At 32.8% G+C, this 14,131-nt stretch overlaps 2 protein-coding genes across 2 annotated transcripts in view; both read right to left on the bottom strand.

The window, feature by feature from the left end:
* Nucleotides 1-1,841: 1,841 nt before the first annotated feature.
* Nucleotides 1,842-14,131, bottom strand: part of LOC132721254 (transcription initiation factor TFIID subunit 5-like) — a gene marked incomplete at its 3' end in the record, with an annotated part of 28,023 nt that continues 15,733 nt past the window's right edge. Inside the window, 4 exon segments of the mRNA XM_060705536.1 lie at nucleotides 1,842-1,983; nucleotides 2,631-2,750; nucleotides 3,998-4,089; nucleotides 13,877-13,980. Of these exon segments, the coding sequence (XP_060561519.1) occupies nucleotides 1,842-1,983; nucleotides 2,631-2,750; nucleotides 3,998-4,089; nucleotides 13,877-13,980 (458 nt within the window).
* On the bottom strand, nucleotides 5,589-10,772 carry LOC132721256 (major facilitator superfamily domain-containing protein 3-like). The gene is made up of 4 exons (XM_060705538.1): nucleotides 10,737-10,772; nucleotides 9,972-10,119; nucleotides 8,283-8,404; nucleotides 5,589-5,901 (listed from the first exon to the last, which is right to left on the bottom strand). The coding sequence occupies exons 2-4, from the start codon at nucleotides 10,097-10,099 to the stop codon at nucleotides 5,597-5,599; spliced, it is 555 nt and encodes a 184-aa protein (XP_060561521.1). The 5' UTR covers nucleotides 10,100-10,119; nucleotides 10,737-10,772; the 3' UTR covers nucleotides 5,589-5,596.

Below are 14,131 nucleotides of genomic sequence, written 5' to 3'. Positions count from 1 at the left end.
AGAAAATTACACTTTTATAACGAATTCCAAAATATTGGCTATCCGTAAATAGACTTTCTTTTTCATAGGCACGGATTAAAACTCGAATTTACCGTTTATCGTTGTATACTGTGCTCCTCTTAGTTCACGGTACTTAACACTTTAAAACAGTAAAGAACACAAACAATAAACTTACACAACAAAAACTGTCATAAACTGTATCATTTAGTTATTTTTCTGCTATATGACACAAGGAAACAACAATATATTCAATCAAAATTAGTTTTAATTTGTCAGATGTAAACCGTCTGTCGGCCATTTTGAAAACAGTATGTCATCATTTACCTCGCGGTAATGGTGTTTTATTTCAGTTTTTTCATGTTTCAGTTACAATTTCTTTAAGTTATTTTGCATAATTATAAATATAAAAGTATTTCTACATTGTAACTTAAAATTTATTTTTTCAACACACAAGAACATTTAGAAAATGATGATTGTTTCAGACGTATGCACAAATTTAATGGACTGTTGTTGTTTTTTGCAGAAGTTTGTAAAATGTTGTTCAGTTTTACGTAAAAATCTATAGATTTAAATTATTTTGCACAAAAACTTTGTTGTTAAGGTGTTTGAATTAAATATGTCAATTCTGACCAATTATAATAATGGTCACATGAAAATATGCCACTACCGCGAGATAAGTGATGACGCGGAATTAGTGATGTTGAGTATATGTACTTCAATACATCTATTAAAATTAATTTGTATAGTATTCTATTAGGATATTTTTAGCATGAGCTCTTTTCACCAAGATAAAACGGTTATTTATTTCTTTTCTTCAAAAGTTTTGCTCAAGTAAAATAATTATAATGATTTATAATCGGTTTTCAACATAATCATGCATGCTTGCAAGCACGATCCATTGCAAACTGCAAAGTACACTTGATTTAAATTAAAAGAAATCTATATCTTACATAAGTAAAAGTCACCTTTAAATTATAATAGAAGATATTCAATATAAAAGGAAGAAAAAAAATCGAAAATCTTGCATATTCTCAATCATGGAAAGAAAATGAAAAGAGTTTAGAAACAAAATATTATATTTTATGAGAAATTGACATAGGGAGTAAAACTTAAACTGGAATAGCAATTATTTAAATTCCAAAAAGTATGTTCTCGGGTATTGTGTCTAAAATAGAAATAAATGATTAATATTTCTTAATCAAATGCTCTTCAAAACGGCGGACAATTGGTAAACAATCAGTTTGTTATATGTAAATCTGTTCGCTATAAAAGCTCCTGATACAAGGAACTAATTCGCTATATGCTTACAAGGAACTCCGGATATATGGAACAGATTTTGAATGTCTCAATGAGTTCGTTATAAGCAGAGTTTACTGTATTTAGCAATTAAAGGATAGATATGTACAACTTTTTTATACAGATTATCACAAAGCCCTATTTTCAATAAAAAAAAATATATAAGATAGCCATTTATTTCAAACAAATAAAAAGTCTGCATAGAATATAAATTTCTGTTAAAAGTTGCCTTGCTGTCCATTATTTAAGACCAAAGCTGTACCAGAGTAGAATTATCAACCTTTCTATAAGCTAGCTGGATAGCTTCCGCATATTTAAACCATCCAAAGTCCCTTGCGGAATTCAAATCTACATCAGTGATGGTCAAGTGATTCCAAATCATTGATCTTAACACCTTGACTACAGAGCCCCCTAACACCCACCACACTCTCCTCTCCCCCACCCATAACACACACTGTCCTCACCTACCCCCCACCTACCCCCTTTGAATGCCAAATATGAAATTAGTCACATGACTGTATGAAGTTACGTCAACAAGTACCTGCTTCCTTATCGATGATTTCCAAACTCTCTAATTGCTTCATACTTCGGAGTTTATTTGGCGTAAGTGACCAGATCTTGATGTTTGAGTCTCCAAACCCTGTGCACATCAGACTGGAGTCTTCAGATATTTCAACGGATGTTAAACTGCACAAATTATACAACATTCACATGAAAAATGAGTTCAGAATATAAGAATATAATGATCTTATGGAGTGAACACAAAAGTATAATGCTGCAAATACCAAGAAGTGCCATGAAGGGCGTCTTTTAGTGATGTTACTTCACATCCTTTGTTTTGTTTCTAATTCTGTGTGTAATAAGAAGGCCAAAACACGGAAAGCTACAGCGTTTATAATTATATACCGCAATTTAACGATACCCTCTTAATCACACACCTATGCCGATTTGCGACTCTGTAAAAATTGTGTTGCATGGGCATGCATATATTTTGATGTGACTTCATTTGCGTTACGCAAACATATTTTTAAGACACACTAAATGTTAGCGTTTTAACTATAAGTGCATCAATGAAAAAAGGATTCTTTTTCACATTAAACAGCCTATATTTTGGGTTTTTCAGTTTTTAAAAAGAATACTTCCAAAATGACTGCACGAAAGAAATATATTAGTATATTGCCTTAAAAGCACAAGAAGCATACACAAAATCATTGTTTAGTTCAAGTTAATTTGTTAAAGACCTTCAAAAAAAAACAACCTAAACATTCTGTTCCGGAACATTTTACTAAAAGCATTGCATGGCCTACATGATAAATGTAAATGACTTTACTTACCCCTGTACAGCATTATGAAATGTGTAGAAGCATATAGAAGGCGGAGAATTGGGTCCTATTTTCACCCTCTTTAGGGCCTCTCTGTATGCATTAATCTTCTCCATTTTATCATAGTCCTTCCTGTAAAAGTCAGAGAAAGAAATATTTTTATTAATATCTCATTGTCTTGTATTTCAGTTTTTTCTTTGTTTGTTAGTGTTTGTCAGGTTTTTACGCCAATTTAAAAAATAATGTTGGTCATATCTTGGAGATTTTCAGATCTAACCAGCATTCCTGAATTATTTAGGTGTAATTACCAATTTTTCTGCAAGTGAACAGCTATTGATCCTCCATGATTTCTGAATCAGTAGTGAGAGACAAATGACCAACATACTTGAAGTCAGAGATCAGTCGTCACAAAAAATTGCGCCGCCTAAACCCCCCCTACCCCCCAAGGATCAAATCAGCGACCCCTTGACTATTGATCTCATGATCTTCCTATTGAGCTAGCATTTCAGAATAAAAAATAAGAGTAACAAATGCTGATATACTAGGGGAGGTTAAATCTACTTGTTTAAACAGAGACATCAATCAAAAGAAAAAACCTAAAAAGTTGTCATTTTATCTGACATTTCAGAATAAAACATGAGAAGTCAGCTTTTATAAAGGGGAAAGCTATTTTTCATTTGTATACTGTAGAGGTTCAAGATAACAAAGTTATTAAATTTCAAATTTTCTACATTAAATTTTCATAATTGTTTGGTTTTACGATGCACCAACACAACTTAGGTCTAATGGCGCCAAAAGTCTGAAAAGATGATTTTGGCTAACCTTGGGTGTTACAAACTCAAAGCAATACCAGGGTTCAAAAGCACCTCGCCTGCTGGAGAAAAGAGATACATAGACTAGTAATTTGAAGCCATTTAGTCGCCTCTTGTGATCACACAAGGATAAACCGTAGTTGTAATTCTTATGCCTAAACCCTTAAAGGCAACCTGTCAGCCACAACACATTTTCAGTATTCTGATGCCTCAGCGCTTTAACTTTAAGTTAAAGGCAACCCCTCAACCCCAAAACATTTCAGAATTCTGATGCCTTAATCCTTTAAGGTCACCCCTTAGCCACAACACATTTTCTCTACCACTTAAACCCAGACAATTTGGTTTCAAAACCTACAACTAGAGTGGTTAAAGTTGAAGTCTTGGTCAATGACCTATAAATATGACAGTGGCATTCTGACCAGGTTTTATACAGTCTAAGGTATATGAACTAAAAGTTTTGTATTTTGAAATGGAAATCCATTAAAAAAAATGAATGGACTGTAGTATAAATGTAAAGCTGGACCAATTTTTTACACAAATTCAGAAGATCAAGGGTTAAATACTCACAATTCAGGCATGGGTATTCTGGTAGATGCAGGAGCATTTGGGTCATTTCTTGCTTTCTTCATCATCAGTGGGTCTTTCTTCTGCTTCTTTTTCTATAGAGAGACAAAATAACACTAAATACACAATAAATACACAGTAAATACACAGTATCACACTCAAAGTATAACAATACAAAAATGTTGAAAATATGCAAAACTAATTATCAAAATTTACAATCATAAGACATCAAATAACTACACAAATGCACAAAAATTATAGAAATACATAATAATTATGCGAAATTAACATACAATTATTACACATATAAACAATAATTAGGTAAAAACATAATAATTATTGGTAGGCAAAAACACAATAAATGAATAGTCAATACACATAAACAATAATTAACCAAATGCACAATTATTCATGAAAATAGATAATTATTAATATTCAAATACACAATAATTCATTAAAATGCATATAAATTATGCAAATTACACAATTACAACACAAATACACAATTACTACAAAAATAGTCCATAATAACCCATAAATTACACAATTATATAATTACACATAATTAAACAAATACACAATAAATACTCAAAATACACAATAATGACACAAATTACTCATTTTTTTCAAGCATGGAAATATACTTACCTTTTTAGACTTAACATGGAAATAAAATTTTTAGGAGTACAGCCAATGTCATTAAAATTCTTAAATTTGCTTTATGCTGAATTAGATGTATTCCTAAAGACTTATCAAGATATGGCAACCCTTACAACATGTTGAACATAATGCATCTGTTTTATTTCTTTTGTTCTCAACATAAAAATTTAAAAGTAAAAAATTTTTGAAATTCAATAGTGTTGTGGACCAAGTTTCATAGAAAGTCATACGTCCTATGAGATAAAATCAACATTAGGACAAGCTTAGGACTGTTTCAATAAACATTATTATCTTAAGTTAAAGACATTAGACCTTATTTAAATGTGCTCTGCTAAGAAAGTTAATAAAATACAATAACACGCACTTCCACTGGCAATCTTGATCTGCATTGCTATTCGGCATTTGATGGGGTTATAAGAGGGAAGTCATCAGTATATATGGATATTATATATTACTGCCTCAGGTTTGGTCTTAAGACTGATTTCAGACTTTAAATATTATATGAAATCCAACCCTGGCTTTTATGCAATTCACTAAAAATTACAATAAGATAAATTTTTTCAATCAGGATTAAATTCTTTGAACAATTTTTAAGGATGACCACCAAAGGAACATTCCTGAGAAGTTTGGATGAAATTGGCTCAGTGGTTTTTGAGGAGATGTTGTTTAAAGTAAAAATTTACGGACAACGGACGAAAAGCGGTCACAAAAGCTCACCATGTGACTTTGTGACAGGTGAGCTAAAATGGGGCATAACTCCCTAAATATTACTTTTAGGTAACTACCCTATAGATCTTCCAGCTGCTCCTTGTCAAGATAAACAAGTATTCCATGTTAATGTTTCAAGCTGATGCCTTAAGACTTTTTTTTTCAGAACTGAGAAATTAATAGCTAATGAATAAACATGGAAGAAAAAACAAAACAGGACAAAAGGAACATTTGTCATCTTTTATTTCTATCCATTTCTACAAGTAAAACAGGACATTTGAGCAGTACTGGTATAACAATTATTGATAAAACAACAAACAGTGAAAATGAGCAAAGGTATCCAACTATATCTGTAAATTGACCAATCACAATTGAGAAAGCCAGTTTCCCCAATACTTCAACAGTTGCCATGGTAGTGTAATGGCTGGCCTGAATTGCACTTGGTGACCTCTGTGAACAGTACATCATGAGGGTGAAGGTCGTTGTCGTGACAACACCACTGCCAAGCAACAGCAGAAGATAACACAGTATGACACAAACTGAAAAAAAAAATAAAAAAAATATATATATAATAATTAAAAGGTATGAGATAATGCATATTAATTATACACTAACTTACTAAAATATGAAGAGCTCTCTGTAAAACAGTGTTCGACTGTTCTCAGTGCTTGACAGTTCAGAAAAGGAATTAACTCTTTTAAAAGGTAACTCAGAGTTATGGGACCTGTGCCTTTAATGTGAGATAATCACAGAGAACAAGACTAGTATGTTAAGTTTCAACCTATTCCCTTTAGCAGTTTTGGAGATACCAACTTGCTTAAACTTCACCATTCCCTTTCGCAGTTTTGGAGATACCAACTTGCTTAAACTTCACCATTCCCTTTCGCAGTTTTGGAGATGCCAACTTGCTTAAACTTCACCATTCCCTTTCGCAGTTTTAGAGATACCAACTTGCTTAAACTTAACCAAAGTGTGACAGAGATGCTCACATTGAAGATCTTTTCTGATGGAACAAAGAAGAGAAAGTGAAATGCTAAAGTCACCATGCCAAACAAAGGTGTGACGAATTTTTACAAATCTCAAAAACCTGTCCATCAGGTCAAGGTCAAATTCAAAATAGGTCAGGGCATCTATGGCCAAGTGGTTAAGGTCGTTGACTTCAAACCACTTGCCCCTCACCGCTCATGGGTTCGAATCCCAACAAGAACGTTAGATTCTTTCATGTGAGGCAGCTATACAGCTAGCTTACGGAAAGTTGGTGGTTCTACTCAGGTGCCTGAAATAGGGCACCTGAGGTCTTCCTCCACCAGTAAAGCTGGAACGTTGCCAAATGACCTATACTAAGTCAGTGTGACGTAAAACTCAAAACAAACAAACAAAATAGGTCAAAATGAATCTCTTGGCAGCAAAAGGTATCTTGTGTGTACATAATTATGAAGGCTGTAGCTTAATGAATGAAGGCCAAGGTTACATTTGTCAACAGAAAAACATTGGATTAATTAAAACAATTTGTCTCATCTGTTAATCCATGTCATAAAAATATAAAAATCAAATCATTCCATCATTTAACTTGCTTGAACCAAAAGTGATTAGCCTTTGCCACCGCCCACAAGTACAGAGCCAGGCCAGCCTTCATATCTATGCAGTCTGACCAGGCTCTATAATGTTGTCTTTCTTTTTTCTGTTGGGTGTTATGTCACATCAACACAGTATAGGTCATATGGAGACTTTCCGGGAAGACCTCAGGTGACCCTTTGTACATTATATCAGGCACAAAAAGAGTAAAACCACCAATGTTTCATAATCTAGCTTGAAAGCTTTCTGACCTGAAGAATGAAGAATCCCACGACACTTGCGAGACTCGAACCTACAGCAGGGAGAGGCAAGTCGTTTGAAGTCAACGGCCATTACCACTCTGCCATGGACACCCCATACTGTTATCTTACGCAGTTTAAATTTTTATCTTGATATACCAAAAACTGATAATGGACTGTTCTAAAACAGAAGCGGGACAAGTCCATTTAAGGAATACAGCAGGTTAAGGGGTTAAAGGGTTTTTTTTACCAAGACCAAACGGACATGTAAAAATAAATAAATTTGCAAACATTCTCTCACTTTGAATGTATTTAAAACAATAAAAACACTTTTTTCAACAGACATTCAATTATTGTAATAAAACGTTATACCTCAGGGCATTTATGAATAGATAAAATGTTTGTTATAATTAAACATTACCTGAAATGCCTGCACAGTCATTTACAATTAGAGACAAATCAAGCATTATAATGAAATAAGACTAAAAACGTTAGTCCTTGTATTAAATGCACTAGCAGGGTGCCTTAGGTGTTCAGAACTTCAGAAGATAATAGTTCATACTTTAAAATCTTTCAAGTAAGTCAGTTAGTTTAAATTTTAAGGTAGTCAATTCTCAAATAAAACACACTATAACTAAAATGATTAAGACATTAAAGGAACTCCACTGAGGTCCAAAAGTCTAAAAAAACATTTAATTTCATATGTACATGTAGATCAGATTGGTCACTTAAATCAGATATATATGCAAAAGATGATTAAGCAATGTACTCAGAAATAAATTGTATTTTTGTGCTATTTTAAGCCTTATTTGAGCGCTACGCTTTTCAATTTTGGTTCATTTTTCACAATAATAGAATAAAAATTCTGGAAAAACAGAGTGAGTGAATGACCTGAAATTGTGCACACAAGTTATTGGTATAGACGTACATCAAATGGTACAAAAATCCTAAACACTTTTGTTACAGCGAGTCATGTCAAAAAACCTCAGAGGAGTCCCTTTAATGCCAAAGATATTGTTGATTCTATTATTTCGGTGACTCTGACAGTCTGACCTATACATTTAGTTCTATTTCCTGACAGATAAATCACTGCTATGTAATCTTACCATAATAAAAATGGTCGCTGTTTTTGTTCTCATCTGTCCACAGAGCAATAAGTACCACAAAACATGACAGAAGAATTGGTCTAATTATAGAGCAGCATGTTAGCACCTTATGCGGTTTATACCTGAAAATTATAAATATTAAGTCTGTAATGTACCATTTATTTTTTAATTTTGGTTGCGTTCCACGTCGCAACAACACTGTAATGGCCACCTTAACTAGAAGGAATAAGACCTAATTTTTGCCCCCCCCCCCCCCCCCCCCCCCCCCCCCCCCCCCCCCCCCCTGTTCATTATTTTGTGAACAAGTTCCTTGGTAGAAGCACCTGGGTAGAACCACAGACGTTACCTAACCTAGCCTGGATACTCCTCACATAAAAGAATCTAAGGGTCCAAGGTCGGAATTAAGAACCTACAGCAACGAGGGTCAAGCTCTTTGATATCCAAAAAACCTTAACCACTCGGCCATGGACGATCTAACTTCAGTCTAAACCCACTGATGTACTCTACCAATATGCTCAGTGCAGACAAAAATGTGTCGTCTGTTCAAGTGGAGCACTTTTAGTATAAGCTATTCTTTTCAATATATATTATAAATTATCAAAAAAAAAATGAAAAATGCTTATGTCCAGCCTGAGACACCAAGCTGTCAATTTATGATATTTAAGCATGGTAAGAGTTATAGAAGGTATGTGGTTCTATTCAGCAGCTGTTTTGTGAAAGAAGCTTTAGTACCTGAAGTCTTGCTCCAACAGTAAAGCTGAAATGTTCCCTTGTGGTCAAAAAGTGTAGTGACTTAATTAAAACCAGATTTAATTAAAACAAAGCTTTACAATTAGTAAAATATGATTCCAACAAAACTTGTACAACACATTAATAAACAATGTTATGCCTTTATGGTGCATTTTTATTTCATTTCCTTTCTTCCACATTAAAGCATTTAAAGAGCATAGCCAACAAGAACATGTTCAGCACACACAAATGCATCCAGCCATGATTCTAGTCAGTTGCAAATTTTCAAAATAAAAGGGTTTACCTATTCACTTAGTTACGGATGGACGTTTCAGTTACTATTTACTAGGGGGCATTAAAATAAAGGAATGTTCCTTTATGTCTTTACATTGCTTACAAAGCAAGAAAATTGAACAAAACTATACATATGCCTGTACATAAATAATAAGGTAATAAAATGGTTATTACTTAAGTTTGTTTGTTTTTCTTTTTTTTTTTGTTATTTGATTTTAAGTCACATCAAACCTAAGTCATATGGCAACTTTCCATGTAGGATTCGAACCCACAGCAGTGAACGGAAAATGATGTGAAGTTGGCAAACTTAACCATTCAGCCAGGGAGGCCCTAATATCTTTATGTAGTTGATTTCCAGTTTGCATATAAAAAAACTTAGCCTTCTTCATTTGAATGCATAGATCCCTAACTTGTCTAATTTTAATTATCAATAAGAATTTCACTACAACCTTTTTGTTAGCAAAGAGCATATGTCAATGTTTGTGGTGAAATGATAATCTATTGTTATGCAAATAAAAGGTAGAGTAATGATATATTAATAGGTCAGAAGAAATTGAATATTAATAAAATGTCTGCATTACATTAGATGAACAATTTATGTGCCAACCCCTACCTCATCCCTATCCATGTCTTGCCGTGCCAAATTTAAGATTAAAGAAAGCTTACCAGAATACAGAAATGAGCCATCCACCAATGAATGATCCAAATATTGATACACCTTGTCCAACCAACCCTGTCCAAAACCCTACAGAATATGATGCCATGCCCAGGTCCACTAAAAACAGTGGCATCATTGTCAGTGCCCCTTGTTCACCTGAAATCAAATTATAAAATTTTACCACAATTCATCCTTAACACCTATCTATTTTATATTTAACCAAATTGACACAAGACTAAAAAAACAAAACTTTTGAAATAATAATCTAAAAGAAAAAAAATTAACAGAAATAAACAAGACTTCCAAGGTGAACATGCATCAAAATATTTTCATCTTTGTCCAGTAAGAGTTTACTAAACTGTTTAGGGATTTCATGGACAGATTGACTTTTATTAAACTTAACACCTTAGTGCTGTAACGGGTAAATTCCTTACGTATTATAATAGTAGTTGCCCCATTACTGCACTATGGTGATAAATAAAATACATGATGGCTTCTTATAATCAAGCATATTTTACTGACAAAGAAGTGCATTATTGACAATACATGACAATATCTCCAATTATTTAAGGTTGTTTTTTTTTTTTCATCTGATTATATCAGGCTGCTGTGAAAATTACCGTTAAGAAATAATAATTTTTTCATAATAATCAGTTTCAGCGTTGTTTATCAGCTATTTAACACCAGTTTGGACCTTAAATCCTAAAGAATTAACCTTGAAGGTAGGTTATAAGAAAGGTATAAATTTAATGGTATAATTATGCTACACTTACCAAGTTTATATATTAACACATAAAATAAAGCCCATCTGTTTTGGGCAAAAAGACCTTTTTTATTGTTTCAACCCGTCTCCTTTTTATTTTCTGTTTTCCCTTTTACTCACGAATCGATTTTTCTTTTTTTTGTCCGTCTGTTGGGTCCTTTTTCTTTTGACATGCATCGATCTGGTAAACTTTTAACACAAAAGTAGGACCAATACACCATGCAAGCCCAAGGAACAATACCCCAACAAAAATCATAACCATCCCAGAGGCCCCCGCTGAAACGCTCCATGTCCCCCGACCTGGCTATTTCCGATGCTAATTCTGATGTGGCGAGAATCTGAATCGCTAGCCCGTCAACAGCAATATCTTGCGTGGCAGTGATCAAGTTAAACAATAGTAATATAAAAGCTAGTTGTGCTATGAACTTGGGACTTGTGAACGATCCAAGAATGCAAGTAAACATAATCCAACATCTGTCCCCCTACCCCAATTTTTTTCGTTCCGAAAGGTCTACAGTGGGCCACATGCCTTTTGATACCAGGAATTAGAAAAAGTTTAAAGAGCCATGTTAACATTGACAACCATGGGTTTAAAAAGTACGTGGTAGAAAAATCGTTTGTAGACCATATGGTTTCCCTTGAAAAATACAGAAACGCAGGAAAATACATTTCGAAATCTTTTCTGAATTTTGTTTTTTAAATTGAATAATTCATTTTTGATTGAAAATCATGGTTTTTTTGTCAAATTAATTATTCCCAGCAAAGAGACCACCTTCATCTTTAAAAAGCATTTTAAATCTTCCACTTGAATGAAATATATTCAATTGATTCATATAAATTAACATAGGTTGTTCAATTTATTTCCATCGTTGTTGACATGTACAATTCAACAAGGGAGGTCACTCTTAACTAATTTACTTATTATTCAGGTTGAACACCACAAAATATTTTCCTTCCGCATTGCAATATGAAAACAGGGGAGCCGAGCGTGAGAAAATGACAACCAAAACTTTTTTTAAAAAAAACAATAAAAAGTATTTGTCCCAGCACATGCTACTGATCATATATATCAAAAAATCTTAATATATGCCGTTTTGAAAAAAAATCATATTTCAACATGTATTATTATAGATGTTGAAATATGATTTTTCCACTTCATGGTTCGCAACTGCATTGTGTGATACAGATTTTGTTATTTTGCAAATTAAATTGCCTTTCAATATCATAATCATTAAAGCTGTATGCCTCCAGATGAGCCAAAATATTTCAAGAAATTCAATCTTTAGAAAAATTTATTTATTAAGATCTTAAGAAAAGTAAAAAGATTCAATATTTAATTAATTATTTACATATTATGGGCGATTAATGATTTTGAAGTATCAACCGCTATAACTCTACTGCTTTACTAACGCAGAAAGAGGTGTATGTATGCACAGGGGGCATACAGTGTTTGGATGGTTACAGGTATATACTGCTTGATGGTGACCTTAAAATGAGAATTTAAGTCATAACCCTATAATAATTATGTATATAAAAATAGACAAGGGGCATTACTCGGCAAATAGAGAATTTTCGATCACCCACAAATTCATACGAGATTTTCCTCTAATTAAATAAAAAATTTCCACAAACTATACTGCATTGCATAGCTTATTCAATTCACAATTGATAAACACTAACTCTATTCTGATATTCCCTTAGCCCACTTTAAGAAATTTATTCCAAACCGTCAACTTCTGTCACAAAATTGCCATTGTATTTTATCAAATATCTTTTATCATTTGATTTACCTTAGTTCTTTTTAAAACTTAAAGTGGATTGACCTACAAGACATTTTTCATGAGTTTTTCAAATATTGATAAAAACAACTGAAAAATATCATTTGTATATTCTTATTATACATTTAAAAAAAAAAAAATAATAATAATCTGGATCGAGTTCTTGTAGTGACTTGGTATAAACATTTGAATGATGATCAATTACTTTTGTTCTAAAACAATAAATTATCTGCTAAATATAGACATGTAATATTGTTTCATGTGTATTACACTTACCAACAGCATATACTAATAATATCTGTCATATGTTACAGTTTGGATCGGAATATCCAAGGGACGGATATTTCGAACTGAACCGCAAACATAAATATATCAGATTTTTTTTTTTGCATATTCTGTCATATTCTTTCATACTTAAAATGGTTTACCTCAATAAGATATTTGTTTATGGAAATTAATGTCATTTCATCCATAACTTCTTTCTTACAATAGTTTATGAATTTACAACTTACAAATAATAATGGCAAATGATGTCATCCCAAGCACATTATTCCATTCTAAAATGCGACATAATGACGTCATTTTAATATGGTTCATTCATAAAATGCGCTGAAATGACGCCATTGTATAGCAAGCGACAGAAATTTCTGGCATGGGTAAAACTAACAGAAATGCCAGTCTGATATGAAAATTTTTTTTTCTAAAATAATCTTAAAATTTTTATTTTTTGCCTGTATAAAGGGCCCAAATTAAATTTTACCACAAAAGAAATGTCTTAATATTGTTCTAATTTTTTGGGGTGTCTCTGTTTACAAATTTTAAGTTTCTTTTTCCAAAAAGGTAAAAACTCCCCCTTGCCCCCTCAATTTACCTTGGCAACCACCATCTATTGCTCTGGGTGTGTTTTTTGGGGGGCTATATAATTATACTATTTTAGTGATTTAATATTTTGTATGAAAGTTAAAATACTACTTTATTTCCATCTTGCTACATTTATGACAAACAAGTTCACATTCAGAGCTACTTTCTTCATGTGAAAAGCATCTAACAAACATTAAAACTGTTATTTGAATATTATAAAACTCATATTCGCCCTTTTTCAAGAATGAAAAATAAATTAGTTTCCGAGGCATAATGTGCTTTAATTTTTTATTTGTCTGTTTGGGTTTAACAGAGCCACTAACAGCACTGGTCATATCGCACCAACCACTATAATAAGTAAGCCTAGAATGAGTTGGTAAAAGTGAGTTAGTTAAATTATAAAATACAAGTTTACTTCCTTCAAGTAATCAATCAGGGTTTTAGATGGATCTGAGGCAAAAAGTTGTCTTAAGTGAAATAATGTGCCTTTAATTATAAAGCTAGAGATTACCTTTGGTTTATCTTCACCATCACCTCCACCTTCATCCTCGTCATCAGCCGGTATATTTATATCTGGTTCCTTCAGTAATCCATAAAATATCTTTGTCTTATTGGCTGAAATAAAAACAGTCAAACCTTACAACACTGAATTTAAAACTGCACACCCAGTAAACATGTAGTCGGACAAATGCTCTTTACTTCCAAATTTTTCCAAGGATATCCCTTAAATTGTTGCTGGACTGTTTAAAACAAGAGCTGGTCAAAC

This window comes from Ruditapes philippinarum, unplaced genomic scaffold (assembly GCF_026571515.1).
Source record: "Ruditapes philippinarum isolate M1 unplaced genomic scaffold, ASM2657151v2 ctg18016_1_1_1_1, whole genome shotgun sequence".
Lineage (NCBI taxonomy): Eukaryota > Metazoa > Mollusca > Bivalvia > Venerida > Veneridae > Ruditapes > Ruditapes philippinarum.
This window is presented reverse-complemented; position numbering and strand designations above follow the sequence as displayed.

What these genes read in the sequence shown, in the direction of transcription:
- LOC132721256 (XM_060705538.1), bottom strand. Translation starts at nt 10,099, where the DNA reads ATGATGCCACTGTTTTTAGTGGACCTGGGCATGGCATCATATTCTGTA. An exon ending in TGGCTCATTTCTGTATTCTG is followed by an intron (nt 8,405 to 9,971) that starts GTAAGCTTTCTT and finishes TATAATTTTCAG; the next exon opens with GTATAAACCGCATAAGGTGC. An exon ending in CAGCGACCATTTTTATTATG is followed by an intron (nt 5,902 to 8,282) that starts GTAAGATTACAT and finishes TTTTTTTTTCAG; the next exon opens with TTTGTGTCATACTGTGTTAT.